Source organism: Haliotis rufescens, unplaced genomic scaffold (assembly GCF_023055435.1).
Source record: "Haliotis rufescens isolate VD_foot unplaced genomic scaffold, xgHalRufe1.0.p SCAF_158, whole genome shotgun sequence".
NCBI lineage: Eukaryota > Metazoa > Mollusca > Gastropoda > Lepetellida > Haliotidae > Haliotis > Haliotis rufescens.
The window spans coordinates 148,636-166,738 of record NW_025963844.1 but is presented as its reverse complement, the minus strand read 5'-3'; the positions used below and the strand labels follow the sequence as shown (position 1 = coordinate 166,738).

Below are 18,103 nucleotides of genomic sequence, written 5' to 3'. Positions count from 1 at the left end.
GTTTGAAGAAAATGCAAATGATACGAGAGGTGGAATCTGATTGGTCCATAGGAGAGGCTTAGAAGGGACATAACTGGTAATAGCCACTGGTGGCGCTACGATCGAGCCCAGGAATTCCAGCCTAGTTCGGCAAGGGTGGAAACTCGACTTTTAAAGTCAGTTAACTCTCTTGCCTCGGGAAGATGAGGTCTACCTTTGTTTTGTACAATGCTACCCTGGTCATGTGGATCTACTCAAGAGAACCAACCAAAGACATGGTTGACTGATGCAATAGTTTAATGAACCTGTACATCATGAATCCATATATTAACAATGACTTTGTACAACTATGTACAGAGTAAAATTCTCAATAATTTCATGTGCTGATGACAGTCTCGGGTTAAAACTGCTGCTGGACGTCCTAATCCTCCTCGTCTGTGTCTGCCGCCAGGACACTGGTGGGCTGGGGCGGGGCTTGACTCTGTGTAGACTGGGACTGAGACAGGCCGAAGAACAGGGAGCGGAACTGTGGAAATACAGTGGACGTTTTTGTTAAACCAGGGTAATACAACATGGTAATAATGAACATGGATATGACATGCTTATACCAATCTATTACAGAAGTCTTCTCTCAGCCCTGCTGATTTCTAGTGCTGCAATATCGTAAAAAAAATTGTATATACTAATCCTATCTCACACTCACATGCTATGATTGTGGGTTCGAATCCTGGTTCACCCCGATTATGTTTCTAGGTTTGTCAGCACCATACCCGTGCTCGTTGGTTTTACCAACGTGGTAAACGTCTGAGACCTGCATCACTTCGGGCTTTCCTCCCACATTAAGCTGACATATAACTGTAATACTGTTAAAAGCGGCGTTAAACCCAACTCACACTCACACAGGTTTGCAGTAGTGCGTAATCACAATGACTGGGATGTATGGTGATGTATGGGATATGTTGTGGTGAGTTGTGTTTTTGAAGCTGGAAACTTTGTTCTAGGACGTTTCACACCAGGATCAAAGAACAACAAGAAATGCATAGTGTGAGAAAGGAAAAGTTTTAAAATTTTTGTTTTTTGTTTTTGTTAAACCTTTTCATGAAAACAGTAAAAAGTTTATATGAACTGAGTACCACAATCTCCAGCACTTGTTGAACTACTCAGAAATACTCAGTCTTTATTTTAAATCCTAGGTGAAATCATGAATGATATCAGGGATTGCAAAATGGTGGACATGGTTTAGAAAATTACGGATACAACAAACCCTTGAATTTGTGATAACCATATCTTGCTGTATTGTTTTAAATAAGTACAGAAATAAGAAGACTTCTGGTCTTCAAATCTAATTTAACTATTAACAACCAATCAGATTGCTGCACACTCTTCCATTGGAATCATATTGTGATACGTTGTTATATCCGATATATTGTGACATAAAGTGACTGTTTCGTGATGTGTATCAAAACTTTTCGGTATAAACATAATGATGACTTTGTGAAAGGGAAGTAACTCTGCACATACAACAAAAATATATTTTATCATAATACTTACGCAAATAGAAGTTTGTAGTTACACATTCTTGACGTTGAAACATTGATGTTTATGACAAACAGATGATTCACCATGGTCTCAACATGGCCATATAGAAATAAAAAACTGAGGTGCAAATATAAGCCAAAAAGAAAACAATGCACAAGTGGAATCTAATTTAAAAAACAATCAAAAGTCTTTCCAGAAGCTCCCCATCTACCTTCTTGCTGGGGGGAGTGCCTGGGACCAGCTCCTCCTCCTCCTCCTCCTCCTCGTCTTCTCCCACGTCTTGTAGTACTGATTCCTCTGCTGGAACCCTTGTGTCCTGAAACAACATGTTCTTACTTAGTTTTGGTTTGGTTTGATCCGGGGTAGAATAGGTTTTCAGCAACCCAGGCTTTCCATAAAAGGCGACTATGCTTGTTGTAAGAGGCGACTAACAGGACTGGGTGGTCAGGCTCACTGACTTGGTTGATGCATGTCATCGATCCCAATTGCGTGGATCGATGATCATGATATTAATCACTGGATTGTCTGGTCCAGACTCGATTATTTACAGACCGCCGTCATATAGCTGGAATATTGCTGAGTGTGGCGTTAAACAAACAAACAAACAAACAAAACAAACCAGAAACCTAAGATCGTGGGTTCGAATCCAGATTCACCCTTATCATGTTTCAAGGTTTGTAAGCACCAGACTCATGTGTCTCACCAAAGTGGCGTCTCAGACCTGCATGACATTAGACTTTCCTCCCACATTAAGCTGAAACACTGTGATATAACTGGAATACTGTTCAAAGCAGCATTAAACCTCACTCACTCTCTGTCACTACTGACTCCCTATCACAAAAGATTCGAGGACACTGCAGACAAACAACTCACTGTAGGTCTATCACTCTGCACTGGGATTACAGGACTGGGGTCGCTCACGGTTGACCCTGAAGGTTTAGGTGACCTTGACCCCTGCAGCCGACCCCCTTCATCGGTGACAGGCTGTTCTGTTTCCATGGCATCACCATGATGGATAGTTGCTTCATTAATTTCTACCTCAGCCTCCACTGTGTCATCCAGATCTGCTGCAACTCCTCGGTCTGAGCTGGTGTTGGGTCTGCATGATGTAATGCATATACCGTATTCGATGTATTAAGCACCCAAGGCACTCTCAAAATAAGAAATAGGGGGCTCTTCTTAGAATATTATTTTGGTGAAAAAAAACAGAGTTGAAAGATAAATTTCGTGGGTTATGCTGACAGCCTGAAATGTTTATGTACAACAGATATATTTTTCTACAATTTAATTGCCCATATAAGGGTGCATATATAATGCATTGTACACAACTAAATAAGTCTTGTGAACATTGATCAATCGGATCGATCAGGATGCTAATTGGGATTGTTCACTTGCCATTATATTAGCAAATACTGCCGTGGGCACTTATTAGAGCGGGGTGCTTATTACGTTGAATACGGTAATGGTATATCGCCAGGCTACAAGGTATATCCTTGCTCACCTGGCCTCTTTTTAAAAAACTAATTTGTTTACAATCTTTTGGAACAAATTTATATTGTCATCATTGAAATAAACATACAGGAATAAAATTTCAAAAGTTTTTTTTAATTGATCTTATAAAAGCGGTTTGGATGATATAAAGGGAACAGGAAATAAAACAATGAGTTTTGGAATGTTATAAAAGTGACCTATGACCTATGTTCACTTTTTTTCCATTTTGTTTTTAGGAAGAGAACAAGAATCCTCAAATAGTAAATATAGGGTCACAGGATCACTAAACCAGATATCTAAAAACATATACAGTAAATTACAGTTATAACAAACTCAAAGGGAACAGTAATTTTAGTTCGTTATAACGGTAGTCCATTATAAGCAAATATACAGCAAATATACAGCAAATGGACGGGATCAAAACACATTTCGTTATATCCGTCAGTTTGTTATAAGCGTGTTCGTTATAAACATAGTTTACTGTATCTACAATTGATTGTGGTTGTGCTTCTACTCATATACATGTACATGAAAGTGAATCAACAACGGATCTCAAATATTCACACATAACCCCATCTAGTTCAAGATACACATAAATGATTAAATAGTGTATCCCGCACTTCTCCCCAAGCAAAAGAAAAGACTGCATGACACAAACCCGAGGATGCTGGTTGAAATCTGGTGAGAGACAGGTATGAAACTTATCGCACATGGCTGATACTAGCTTCCTACTTTGTACACTTGCAAGTTTTCTGACATCTGACATGATCAAGAATAAAATGAGTGAAAATTGAAAACTTCAAGAGAACATCTCCATATGAGCAAGTCTGTGCCCCAAGATGAATGTTTCCCCATGGTAGTAATGTCAAAGTCCTGCTCATAATCTTCACATTTCAGAAAAATGTATCTAAAAACCTGAATACATGACACATTTTTATGGATAGCCACTTCTTTTATTCTTTGTATGTTTCAGAACTACTTCTTGCTCCTTCATCAGGTCTAAAAACTTCGAAAATCAGCATTTTTGACACACTTTAGTTTTATCTCGACATTTAGTTTTGTAATTAGTCTAGTGGGGCACGGGGGGCCCAGTCGTCTAAGGCACGATTCGCTGTGCAGAGTTGCGTCCCTTGGGCACGCCAGAAACCTATGGTTGTGGGTTCGAATCCTGGTTCGCTCCGATTATGTTTCTAGGTTTGTCAGCACCATAGCCTTGCTCGAGTGTTTCACCGAAGTGGTAAATGTCTGAGACCTGTATCACTCCGGGCTTTCCTCCCACATTTAGCTCACATGCCGCGATATAACTGGAATACTGTTAAAAGCGGCTTTAAACCCAACTCACTCACTCACTATTAGTCTAAATCATCAACTTGCTGAAATAAACAAGGTCAAAGTCTTCTGCACATGGAAATATCAGATAAATGGCAAGAACTGTGAAAGCTTGCTATTTCTGTGCACTATGCAAAACCTAGGGGTCAAAAAGGGCCTTTTCATACCTTGTCCTTTAAATTCCTATCTTCATAATTGCATATGAAAAATCAACATGGCCGCGACTATCGACTCGATGACTTGACAACACAACCTACCTGTGATGTGACATGCCATTGGTTAGCCTGGACGCAGAGGCGGTACTCTGTGTCAGCCTGCTCCGACCTCCTTTATGGGTTTGACTCTGACTTGCATACGACCTCTTGCTACTAAAAAAAATAAATCTTTGTTCAAATTTCTTGCTACCCAGGTCATCACATCAAAATGACAAATGTTTGACATTTTTCAAAATTATATATTGTGGACTCTTTTTATATATTGTAACTTTTATTTCAGATAGTGAGTGAGATTGTTTTAGCATGGTGGGGGACACCAGAAATGGTCTTCACACATTGTGTAAGCTTCTGCTGCAAATTGCAAATCAGTCATACAAGTTGTTTGTTTGTTTGCCACTCTCAGCAATATTCCAGCTATATGACGGTGGTCTGTAAATAATTGAATCTAGACCAGACAATCCAGTGACTGACATTATGAGCATTGATCCACGCAATTGGGATACGATGACATGCATCAACCAAGTCAGCGAGTCTGACCACCCGATCCCATTACTCGCCTCTTATGACAAGCAGGGGTTGACAATGTTTTAAAAAATACAAGTAGTTTGCTACCCAACAACCAACTGCTGGCAGACAAAATAACACCACTGACACCAAATTCATTAGTCCAAGGGACATAACTCTTCTAAAAGGCTTGGTGCTGAATTGTCAACTTCACCAATAACATGATTAATTAAACCAAATCATAATTTTGGGTTGTTGTATTTGTATGTAAAAACATCCCTGCTATGTTTATGATTTCCCACTACATTAGGCCAATACCAGCACGGTCTGGTTCCCACTTTTCAGCACACAACATTGCATTGTCTGTCACCCATCTCCTGCAGCCTTGTCTTTACCAAGGATACAAATTAGCATTAGCCTGATCAGTTATACCATATTTTAGACATTTTGAGTGCTAGTACAATTTCCAACTTTCCAGGATGTGTTCTATTGAAACATCACACCTGGAAGCTGCCAATAATGCTGGTTCACTGAAAGGATTTCCACAATTGTCAACCCTCTTGTTTGCGTAGTAGTCTATCCAGAGTTATCTCCCCTTTTACAGGTGTCAACTGCTGTCATTGAAAATCTTTTCAGTCAGTGAATGTCATTCATAGTCTGTATTGTTGACAGCATGCAATATGTCAAAAGTTGGGATTTAACATCAAACAATGTTGATGTTATGACAATATTATTAACTGGGTTTGAACTTTGGAATATTTTGAAGGAGTGAGTGAATCCCTGTGTTTCTCAGACCTGTTGTTATGTCTTGTCTGTTTCTTCCCCCGGACTTGAGACGGCTGCTGTGATGCTCCGACTTCTGATTCCGCCAGCGTCGCTAGAACAAAGCTGGCCTCGAATGTCTGATCACTGTCTACAGTGAACACTACTGGTCTGTGAAGAAACATGGAGAACTGAGTGAGTGAGTGAGTGAGAGAGAATGAATGAATGAATGAATGATCAGTTTCCTGTGAACACTACCAGTCTTTGATGAAACATGGAATAAGTGAGTGAGTGAGTGAGTGAGAGAATGAATGAATGAATGATCACTGTCTTCTGTGAACACTACTAGTCTTTGATGAAACATGGAATAAGTGAGTGAGTGAGTGAGAGAGAGAATGAATGAATGAATGAATGAATGATCACTGTCTCCTGTGAACACTACTGGTCTGTGAAGAAACATGGAGAACAAGTATTTGTCACAGAGTGACGAAATATCCCCCGCCTGTACACCATAGTACCAAATATGAAGACAATCCAACGATTAGTTCTTGAGATATTGTGGCAACACCGTTTTCCAACTCCAAAAACAGATTTGCCTGCTGTGACCTTGAAAATGGGGTCAAGGTCACCAAATCTGACAGGTGTATGCGGTGTCTGTATATACACTATAGTTCCAAATATGAAGACAATCCAGCGATTAGTTCTTGAGATATCGCGGCAACACCGTTTTCCAACTCCAAAAGCAGATTTGCCTGCTGTGACCTTGACAATGGGGTCAAGGTCACCAAAACCGACTGGTGTCTGCGGTGTCTGTATATACACCATAGTTCCAAATATGAAGACAATCCAGTGTTTAGTTCTTGAGATATCGCGGCAACACCGTTTTCCAACTCCAAAAGCAGATTTGTCTGCTGTGACCTTGAAAATGGGATCAAGGTCACCAAAACCGACTGGTGTCTGCGGAGTCTGTATATACACCATAGTTCCAAATATGAAGACAATCCAGTGTTTAGTTCTTGAGATATCGCGGCAACACACCGTTTTCCAACTCCAAAAGCAGATTTGCCTGCTGTGACCTTGAAAATGGGATCAAGGTCACCAAAACCGACTGGTGTCTGCGGAGTCTGTATATACACCATAGTTCCAAATATGAAGACAATCCAGTGTTTAGTTCTTGAGATATCGCGGCAACACCGTTTTCCAACTCTAAAAGCAGATTTGTCTGCTGTGACCTTGAAAATGGGATCAAGGTCACCAAAACCGACTGGTGTCTGCGGAGTCTGTATATACACCATAGTTCCAAATATGAAGACAATCCAGTGTTTAGTTCTTGAGATATCGCGGCAACACCGTTTTCCAACTCTAAAAGCAGATTTGTCTGCTGTGACCTTGAAAATGGGGTCAAGGTCACCAAAACCGACTGGTGTCTGCGGAGTCTGTATATACACCATAGTTCCAAATATGAAGACAATCCAGTGTTTAGTTCTTGAGATATCGCGGCAACAAACAGGTGGGACGTACGGACGGACGTACGGACGTACGTACGGACGGTCGTGAATACTATATCCCCCGCTTCGCGCTTTCGCGCGGCGGGGGATAACTAGGTGAATGAGTTAGTGAGTGAGTTAGTAGGTAGGTAGGTAGGTAGGTAGGTAGGTAGGTAGGATAGCGGTGGGTGGGTCGGTCGGTACACAAATCAGATATGCTGCTCAGAATGCTTGGCTTGCGGAAACTTAAAAGCCTTGATGCTGACTGGCTGATTAGAAAGGTCACCAGATGTGTGTTGTCAGATCTTCAAGCAGAAAGGTATAATAACAGAACAAGTATTTCATGTTACTGTGACTGAAGTGTCCTATGAAATATTTTTCATTGGACTGTATTTCATGACTTCAAAGGAGGTCTCCATATCTGTATTTTTATAGATATATTTGAAAACCAGGAGGCACTGTAAACTGTACCCACACCATATACATTACAATATTCAAATTCTTTATGACGATGGACATGTATGTTCCTACCTCCCTGGCGTCTCAAAATGGATGTTCAAAGGTAAGTTGGTCACCTCTGTAAATGCCAGAATAGCCTGGGGAAAAAAGAGGGATGAAAATTCCCATTAGAATCCTGCAAACTCAAGAAACAAGAAAATAATTTTGTTTGTTTGTAGTTTAATGCCGCACTCAGCAATATATTCCAACTATATGACAGCAGGCATTAAATAATCGAGTCTGGACCAGACAATCCAGTGATTGACAACATGAGCATCAATCCACGCAATTGGGATTTTGATGACATGCATCAACCAAATCAGTGAGCCTGACCACCCGATCCTGTTAGTAGCCTCTTACAACAAGCATAGTCACCTTTTACGGCAAGCATAGGTTGCTGAAGATATCTTCTAACCTGGATCACAAGTCTATGAGGCAAGAGATGATTGTTAATACTTAGGTCTGTCTTCATATCCTTTGACTGCTTTATCAACTATCAGTTAAGTATTTATTTCACCTGTCTTGTCTTCTCCTGACGGGTTTCAGGTTCAGAATACCTTCCATGCTTGTGGTAAGATCCCACAAATGTCAGATATTAACAGTCTGTGAGGTGAAGTGAAATGGGGTTTATCGTTACGTTCAAGATTATTGCACTTATACAGCAACGTGCATACACAAGTATGTGCATGGCTGCTTGTACTTGGCTGGAATACTGCCCCCTTTATAGTGCTAGATGTTGCTGCTCAACATGGATACTCCACTCAGACACAGTATACGGACTCAGCAATAGAAACTAACAGTTTTAGGCCACTAGTCCTTATAATGCTATCACATAGCAAAACTCTTAAAAAGGGCAAATTTGTACCAGTCCTTAAGATACCAAGTGCCAATTTCTAACGCTGGGACTCCAGGCGATCAGTCCTTTTTATCCCCCAAATGTCGAGCGCAGGCAGGGTAACAAGCACCACCTATAACGTCTTTTAGTAACAGGGCAAGTGATGGAACCACTGATCATCTGTTCTCTGGGTAGATGCTCTTTTCACTAGACCATGGAGGCAGTTTACAGTGTGTGACCTTCCTGACTGTGTGTCATCATGGATCATTGCTATGAGACACTGGTGGGCCAGACTTGATTATGTACAGGTGGCTGGAGTAGTGCTGACTGAGTCTATTGCTGAACGCTTCACTTCACCCCACTCACCCGGAGTTCCTTCAGGCAGAATGTGATCTCCGTGTCGACCCCGACCTGACAGTTGTCAAATTCCTCTGGGGTCAAGGTCAGCTCTGTGTGTACGACCTTGGCCTGGTCTGAGGAGAGATGTAACAGTAAAAGAGAGGTGGAATGTGTCTCTATTCACCTAGTAATGTCATGCTACAGCACATGACAACTCCTAAACTACACATTACAACTACTAAGTTTTACTCATCACTCTTCTTACAGATACGAGGGAGCACAGTGTGTGGCCAAGGCGTCTAAGACGCCGCGATTTGCTGTGCAGAGTTGCACTTTGGGCACGCCAGAAACCTATGATTATGGGTTCGAATCCCGGTTCACCTTAATTATGTTTCTAGGTTTGTCAGCACCATACCCGTGCTCGTGGGTTTCACCGAAGTGGTAAACGTCTGAAAACTGCATCACTTCGGGCTTTCCTCCAACATTAAGCTGACAAGCTGTGATATAACTGGAATACTGTTAAAAGCAGCGTTAAACCCAACTCACTCACTCTTTCAGTTACGTAACAGGAATTAATTTGCAAAGTAGTTTATGCCTAACTAATAAAAAACATAAATTAAAACTTATTTTGACACTAACTAGAAAAGCAAGTCGTGTGTCAATAAAGGTTTTACCATTGTATAGACAAGATGAACAACATACAACTCGACGATAATGAATTTATTGTAACCACTCTATTCATAACCATGATTACAATTTCAAGTGAATTTTTATAAAGCCATTTAATTTAAAGACTTTCCAGACAATGAAAACTAAAAACAAGAGTCATACTTGTTCTCCATTTGGGTTCATTGCCATTGGATACCTTCAGTTCAGTGAAGAAAAACATGATGCTCTTCAGCATTTCAAAATACCCTAAGTCATCAAAAGACACCAGTTCACAACTAGACTGATCTGTATAACATGTTTCATAAAGTAATATTCAATGGTTTGGAATGAGCACTGCCCTCATATTCGTGAAATATAGATAAAAATTCCCAAATCATCAAAAGGCACCAGTCATGCCAGTTCACCACCAGACTGATCTATATAGCAAGCCTCATCAATTGTTTCAACAAGAAGTGTTCAACATGTTCAATGGTTTAGGAGTTCTGCTCCGGAAACTGAATACAGATAGTGAACAGTTGGATGAACGGACATGCTGATCGCTGTAGCCCCGTTTTTCAAGCTGGGGCAGAACAATGTTTAGCAGTTGTGTACTACACTGCAGGTTAAAGTCAGATCATTTCACAACATTCAGATTTGAACTGTAACATACCTTGCTCATCATCGGTATAGTTCTTCAGAGCTACTTTGTTGGGATTCACAATCAGAGTTATCTCTTCCTGGTTGTGTTGAAAATTCACAACTACATCACAAAGAAGTCTGAAAGGTAACATGTGGATTTTATCATGAAGCCATTTACAACACGTCTAATGTTACAATTATTCCAAAAAGATTACAGGATTACAGTTATAATAAAGGATTCATCGACTTTTTAATGGAGTAGAATAAATCTTCAGCAACCCATGCTAGCCGTAAAAGGCGACTATGCTTGTCATTAAGGGGCGACTAACGGGATCAGGTGGTCAGGCTCGGGGACTTGGTTGATGCATGTCATCGATCCCAATTGTGTGGATCGATGCTCGTCACATCAATCACTGGATTGTCTGGTCCAGACTTGATTATTTACAGATCACTATCATATAGCTGGAATATTGCTGAGTGCGGCGTTAAACAACAAACAAACAAATGATTATATTTGATGATTGGATGTGAAACATACATAATGAAAGTTGCTTACTTTGAGGGAGCTGTTAGCCTGTTTGGACAGAGGTCTTTAGAGAACACAGCCTGCAGTTGCTCACATTCTATAAAAGCTAAATTGTGAGTCTTCACAATACCTGAAATGAAATTACACTCGATAAGTATCAACAGCACTTTACATTTCTACAACTAGCTTTACCATGTTTCTTAACTGATGGGGGCGGTTGGTAAACCTAGTGGTTAAAGCGTTTGCTCGTCACGCCGAAGACCCGGGTTCAATTCCCGACATGGGTACAATGTGTGAAGCCCATTTCTGGTATCCCCCGCCGTGATATTGCTGGAATATTGCTAAAAACGGCATAAAACCATACTCACTCACTCACTCTTAACTGATGTTATGAACACAGATAGAGATAGACAAACAATCCTGCCTTTTTGCAATATTTTTGGACAAAGTTGATTTTTTAATGTAGATGAAAATATATCTTATATAATTGTTATTAGTTTGAATTTATTTGTTGGTTGGTTTGTTGTTTAACGCCACAGTCAGCAATATTTCAGCTATATGCGGCGGTCTGTAAATAATCGAGTCTGGACCAGACAATCATGAGCATCGATCCACGGAACTGGGATCGATGACATCCATCAGCCAAGCCAGCGAGCCTACCCACCCGATCCCATTAGTCGCCTTTTACAACAAGCATAGTCACCTTTTACGGCAAGCATGGGTTACTGAAGACATATTCTACCCCAGAATCTTCACGGGTCTTGAGTTTATTTGAAATTGATAATGAGCCGGTCCCTAGAAACAACTGACCATTAAAACGCTTGGTCCCACATGAGTGAGTGAGTGAGTATGGTTTTACGCCACTTTTAGCAATATTCCAGCAAAATCATCGAGGGGGACACCAGAAATGGGCTTCACACAGTGTACCCATGTCAGGAATCGAACCCGGGACTTCGGTGTGACAAGCGAACGCGTTAACCACTAGGCTACTCGACCGCCCCTGGTCCCACATGAAATGTTTCTGGTCTTGGACCTGCCGATTTTTCTCCCCCTGTTGTCATGACTGTGCTTGCCCTTGACTTAGACCCACCATGTCAACAGTTTAACTGAGACCCACCATGTCAACAGTTCAACTGAGACCCACCATGACAACAGTTTAACTAACACCCACCATGTCAACAGTTTAACTGAGACCCACCATGTCAACAGTTCAACTAACACCCACCATGTCAACAGTTTAACTGAGACCCACCGTGCCGACAGATCAACTAAGACCCACCATGACAACAGTTTAACTAAGACCCACCATGTCAACAGTTTAACTGAGACCCACCATGTCAACAGTTCAACTAAGACCCACCATGACAACAGTTTAACTAAGACCCACCATGACAACAGTTTAACTGAGACCCACCGTGCCGACAGATCAACTAAGACCCACCATGACAACAGTTTAACTAAGACCCACCATGACAACAGTTTAACTAAGACCCACCGAGCCGACAGATCAACTAAGACCCACCGTGCCGACAGATCAACTAAGACCCACCATGACAACAGTTTAACTAAGACCCACCGTGCCGACAGATCAACTTAGACCCACCATGACAACAGTTTAACTAAGACCCACCATGACAACAGTTCAACTAAGACCCACCGTGCCGACAGTGCAACTGAAAGACCAGGCGTGACTCCTCGCTGTCCAGATGGATCTTACACCTCTCAACAGTCTTCTCTATCGTGTACAGGGAGCGGAACACTGTTAGAATGGACTGGAACAACAGAAAGAAAAGCAATGATCTAAATTCATTGAAATACCATGGAAATAACCAGGAATTAACATTTGATGCCAAAGGCAGTTTGCTAGAGGTAATTTCCATTTTTGAGTTAGCTCAAAGGTACAAAGTCACTGTGTTCCTTCTACCGCGGGTCTGTTTGACACATAGATTATTGTTTTATGGTGAGGTGAGGTGAAATGGGGTTTAATGTCGCGTCCAAGATTATTGCACTTATAAAGCGATGTGCATGCACGTGTGTGTGTGTGTGTGTGTGTGTGTGTGTGTGTGGCTGCTTGTACTAGTCCAGACTGATGCCGATTTATAGTGCTAGCTCACTGAGATACCATGCCGCAGTTTAACATGAATACCCCATTCAGACACAGTATACTGACTCCGAGCTGACCAGTCCTTGTTTTAGCCCCTTAATGCCAAGCACCAGACAGGGTAACAACAAGTACCATCTTTTAACGTCTTTTGGTATGACGCGGTCGGGGATCGAACCCCGGACCTTCAGCTCTCTGGGCGGACGCTCTACCACTAGACCACGGAGGCGGTCTTATGTTTTATGACATTCTACAAAGCCAGAGCTGTTCAACCCTAGTGACGTACATATAGCACTGTGTCTCTACAAGTATCAGTAAATCAATGTACTATACACCTTTGGGGGGGCAATATGTGTTACCACTGGCTGTTACATTCCTTAAATCATTTGAACATACCCATTTGTGGATATGTGAAAGTTAGAACATTTAAAAACAAATATCAACATTTTCAAAAAAAGCAATTATAAGACAAAACAAGCAGGCAAGAACAGAATCAATCCTTTGGCACTAGTATATAAGGAATTTTGAAACCTGCTAGGTCAATAAGACTATATGTTAGACCTACGTACAATCTGACGTGTAATCTGTTAAAATTCGTACACACCTTCATGCCCAGTTTACAGCGGAACCCCTCCTCATCGCTGTCCTCCGAGCTGGTGAGGCCAGAGCCGTCATCGTAATGCTGGAAGAAGCTGGGTGAAAACAGGAAACAAGCATACGCTGACCGGGACGAGTTGACCGTGCGAAGAGCCAGCTGAAACAGAACGCTGAATGAGCCTGTGATGTTTACACATGCTGTAGGAGGGAACAAATAACAATTGTTACAGTGGCTGTGAGATTAAACTGGACAAGCTGTTGTTGATTAGTTCAAGAATTTCCTTAAAAACTATTCTTCATGTCCATTGCCATATTTGTATAAAAATGAGGATTAAACATATACATGTCTGCAAGTTTAGCCACTGGTCTGGTGCCATTGTCTTGTAAAATTTAGCTTGATCTGTGAGCACTCCTGAAAATAGTCCCTATAACATTGCATAATGACACGAGTGAGTGAGTGAGTATGGTTTTACGCCGCTTATAGCAATATTCCAGCAATATCACGGTGGAGGGACACCAGAAATGGGCTTCACACATTGTACCCATGTCGGGAATTGAACCCAGGTCTTTGGCGTGACGAGCGAGCGCTTTAGCCATAAGGCTACCCGACCGCCCCAATAATGACACGAAGTTCTACTGAAAATGATGCTAGGGCCATGTTTGGGCTAGTAGTCTCAAATGTTTTGGGCACACACTGCCTAAAATGATTAGCGCAACATTCAGAACAAATAATCGGATAAATATAATGACCATGTGGAAGACAGGAGTTAGTCAAAATATGGTACAAGTGGGTACAGTTGATGGACTTGTATTTGGGTAAGGTGCAACATGTTGCCTGCAGTTCCCCAGCTTCGTGATATGTTTTTGTCCTATAGGACATCACCCGAAAAATAGGGAAATCTAACCTGGTGACAATAGTTTTGTTTTTGTAAGCATGGTAACATGTTTTAAACAAAGTCTTCTAAATTTGATCAAATATAGATCTTAATTTTCTGTAATCACGAGTGAGTGAGTGAGTATGGTTTTATGCTGCTTTTAGCAATATTCCAGCAATGTCACGGCGGGGGACACCAGAAATGGGCTTCACACATTGTACCCACGTCAGGAATCGAACCCGGGTCTCTGGCGTGACGAGCGAACACTTTAACCACTAGGCTACCCCACCGCCCCCTGTAATCATGAGGATGACATGCAGTTAACCAAGTCACAGAGCCTGACCACCCTATCCTCCTATGACCAGCATCTAAAGTTGCTGGGGACCAATTCTAACAGGGAATCACTGCAAAAATTCATGAACGACTAACAAGCTGACCATGTTGACAAATGTCTAAATCCCCCTTCGGGCTGGGACGGGTAACTCGGGTCGGTCCTGAGTAGGACCCGGGTACCCACAGTACTACCCGGACCCGTGGTTAGTCACGTGACATATTGTTTAATGACAAAAACTCACTAGAGCTCAGTGGTTACACTACAAGTCGCGAATGTTCTCATTTCTTTATGATGATGCACACATTCCTTTTGACTTGTACATGTTGGAGTAAAGATAAAGCTTCAGTTAACTTCAGTGTACGCATGATTCGATCGTTTCATAAGGGACCATATATCTATTATAAGGTCTCTGGTTTCATACATGTATCTTAACAGTTTTTGCCAGGGCAACAGTTAAACTATTCCCAATTAGACATTGTGTTCCCAAGTCTTGAGACCTACAGTGGGTACCCGGGTTGGGTCGGGTAATAGGGGGTTGGGTACCTGGGTAGTAAATTTGAACTCGTCCCAGCCCTACTCCCCCTACAGGTTATTTCTTACTGGATCATTGTGAAAGCTCACGTAATAACACATCACTTTGATTTGATTTTAAAACCTACTCCATCTTCCTGGGGTTCAATGTAGAGTTCATCTCCAATCTTGGACAAGGAGTGGATAGCTCTTCCAAACACTGTAAACAAAGAGAAAACATTATAGGTTGAGAATGTGATTAATTAACAGCTTTGAGTATCAATTATTATGTGATATACTGAATATATATAAACCCACTCTACTAGTAACGTACCATGTCTACAAAAGAATATTTTAGTGTTGTAATGTATAGGGCTGGGATGGGTAACTCGGGTACTCGGGTACTCGGGTACTCGGGTCGGGTGGGGACTGAGTAGGACCCGGGTACCCACAGGACTGGTTAGTCACGTGATATATTGTTTCATGACAAAAATCATTATAATTATAACTACATGGTTACACGAAAAGGTTTAAGTCTCTACTGTTCGCATTTCTTCATGAAATGTTCCTTCTGTCTCAATATGTTTGAACAAAGCTAAAACTTCAGTCAACTTCAGTGTATGCATGACCACATCGTTTTATACGTGTATCTAAAAACATTCGGCCAGGGCTACTGTCAAACTATTCCCAATCGGACATTTTATACCTATCTCTTGACACCAACAGCGGGTACCCGGGTAGGGTCGGGTAATAGGGATGTGGGTACCCGGGTAGTAAATTTGGACTCGTCCCAGCCCTATTGTCAAGCACTTTAGTCATTTCAATATCATCCCTGTCCTCAGAGGCGGAATTCATTCTTGATGATATTTCATAAAAAATAACGTCAATGATTGTGCATACAATATAAAAAGATGCGCTAATCTATACCTCATGATGTATAAACCTATTTGGTTATTAGATCTAACCTACACTTACTACTAGACAAGAACCAGAATTCTGTAGCATCTTTTTAGGATGTTATTCATGCTTTTGATAATTTAGGAGGCACTAACATTGATAAAATATAACAGCAAAAAACAGTTTGAACAACAAAAACATTTATTTATACAACTGAAACCATATGGAAATAATTAACAAGATGAAAAGTTCATGAACCCAACAAAATATCCTGGAACTTGTAGATGCTGTAGGTGGCCAGGATCTACAGTGTAACTAATCCAGTGACCGATCAAGCCAATATTACACATGTACAGGGACAAGGCAATATAATATGCAGTTGTAATGTTGCAAGTTTGCCCCCTTTCCTTTAATTGAGATTGATAATACCCTTTTCATGTCTGACTACCTTAACATTACAGTGTGAATTATACTGTGCAAGTGTTCATATGTTCAACATTTTCAATGTTTGTCAGGTTATGTAGGTCTTATATTGTTTAATGACAAAAACTCACGGGAGATCAGTGGTTACACTACAAGTTGCTAATGTTCTCATTTCTTTATGCTGATGCACACATTCATTTTGACTTGTATATGTTTGAGTAAAGATAAAGCTTCAGTCAACTTCAGTGTACGCATGATTCGATCATTTCATAAGAGACCATATATCTATTATATGAGGTCTGGTTTCATACATGTATCTAAACAGTTTTTGCCAGGGCAACAGTTAAACTATTCCCAATTAGACATTGTGTTCCCAAGTCTTGAGACCTACAGTGGGTACCCGGGTATGATTCAAGCGTGCCCTTCAGGCAGCAGTAACTTACTTTAAACATGCCATTGAAATCTTGGAAATTATGGGCAACATCGGTGTACAAGGCACACACCAACAAAGTCACAGACTTTGATAACCCCTACTTGTCTATTTGCCTTCTACGACTTGGAGGTCTTCACAGGCTCTAAGAGTACAGTGCCTAAATGAGTGGAATGGGAGCAATGAACACAAACTAGAAGGGGAGGTTAGTTATTATCTATGTTCCTTTAACTCTAAGTGACAATGATGAGGTAGAAACTAACATTTTTAGTCCACTAGTTCTTATAATGATAACATAGCAAAACCCTTAAAAATGGCAAATTTCTACTAGTCCTTAGGATACCTTAACTATTGGGCAGTTTGGCAAGGACTACAGGGTTAGTGCCAATTTCTAAAGATGCAATGTCACGGTAGTCGACATTTGTCTGGTCTTCCTCGTAGTATCTCTGATGTAATATGTCGGCCCCAATATATTACACTCTACTAATATCTGACTCGCGGGAGAAGAATTGTTCCAGCTGGTCTGTTGCTACATCAAACGTTGGGTTTGCGAGTTTGTGTACGAATGAAAACTCTCAAGAGACGATAAGATAATACCTTTTAAGTTTAGTCCAGGTATCACACATTTCATTTTGTAGCTTTTCTGAAAGTTTCGTTAATATTAAAATGAAACTGAATCAGTTAAGTATTTTATTATTTTGCAAATTCCCGCAAAATTCATTTTGTCCGCCATGTTGACAATATGGACAGCGTTTGCAACTGGTAATTCCATTGGCCAGAATTGATCCATGGACCAATCAGCGTTAGATTTACAGAACGAGCACTTGCTTGTCAGGGTGCAGGCTAAAACGGCACCTCAGCAAAACGTCACCGATATCTCTGGCGAAAACGGCACCGCATTTGAGCGAAAACGGCTACTATGTGATGGGCAAAAACGGCACCTCTATTTTCAATAACGATAAGAACGATTTATGTAGTAGTATATATGATTTATTTACATGATATTTGATGTATTAACATGTTATTTTCTAATGTAAACTTGTTTTAACATTGCACAATTATTTTTGTTTGTAAGAAACGATGTGAGTTTAATTTAATTTATTTTACTTCAAAGCATATAATGTTTTCACAATAAGTTAGTTGCG

At 40.9% G+C, this 18,103-nt stretch overlaps 1 protein-coding gene across 2 annotated transcripts; it reads right to left on the bottom strand.

The window, feature by feature from the left end:
* Nucleotides 1-258: 258 nt before the first annotated feature.
* On the bottom strand, nt 259-17,723 carry LOC124142158 (cell cycle checkpoint control protein RAD9A-like). Of its 2 annotated transcripts, none has more exons than XM_048396603.1 (13): nt 17,556-17,723; nt 15,358-15,428; nt 13,497-13,646; nt 12,449-12,563; nt 10,822-10,921; nt 10,297-10,403; nt 9,006-9,112; nt 7,838-7,902; nt 5,853-5,990; nt 4,596-4,706; nt 2,392-2,617; nt 1,730-1,834; nt 259-505 (listed from the first exon to the last, which is right to left on the bottom strand). In XM_048396603.1, the coding sequence occupies exons 1-13, from the start codon at nt 17,587-17,589 to the stop codon at nt 401-403; spliced, it is 1,434 nt and encodes a 477-aa protein (XP_048252560.1). In that variant the 5' UTR covers nt 17,590-17,723; the 3' UTR covers nt 259-400. The 2 variants fall into 2 exon arrangements, with proteins under 2 accessions (XP_048252560.1, XP_048252561.1); XM_048396604.1 differs by having other exon boundaries at nt 4,596-4,703.
* Between the last annotated feature and the right edge of the window lie 380 nt (nt 17,724-18,103).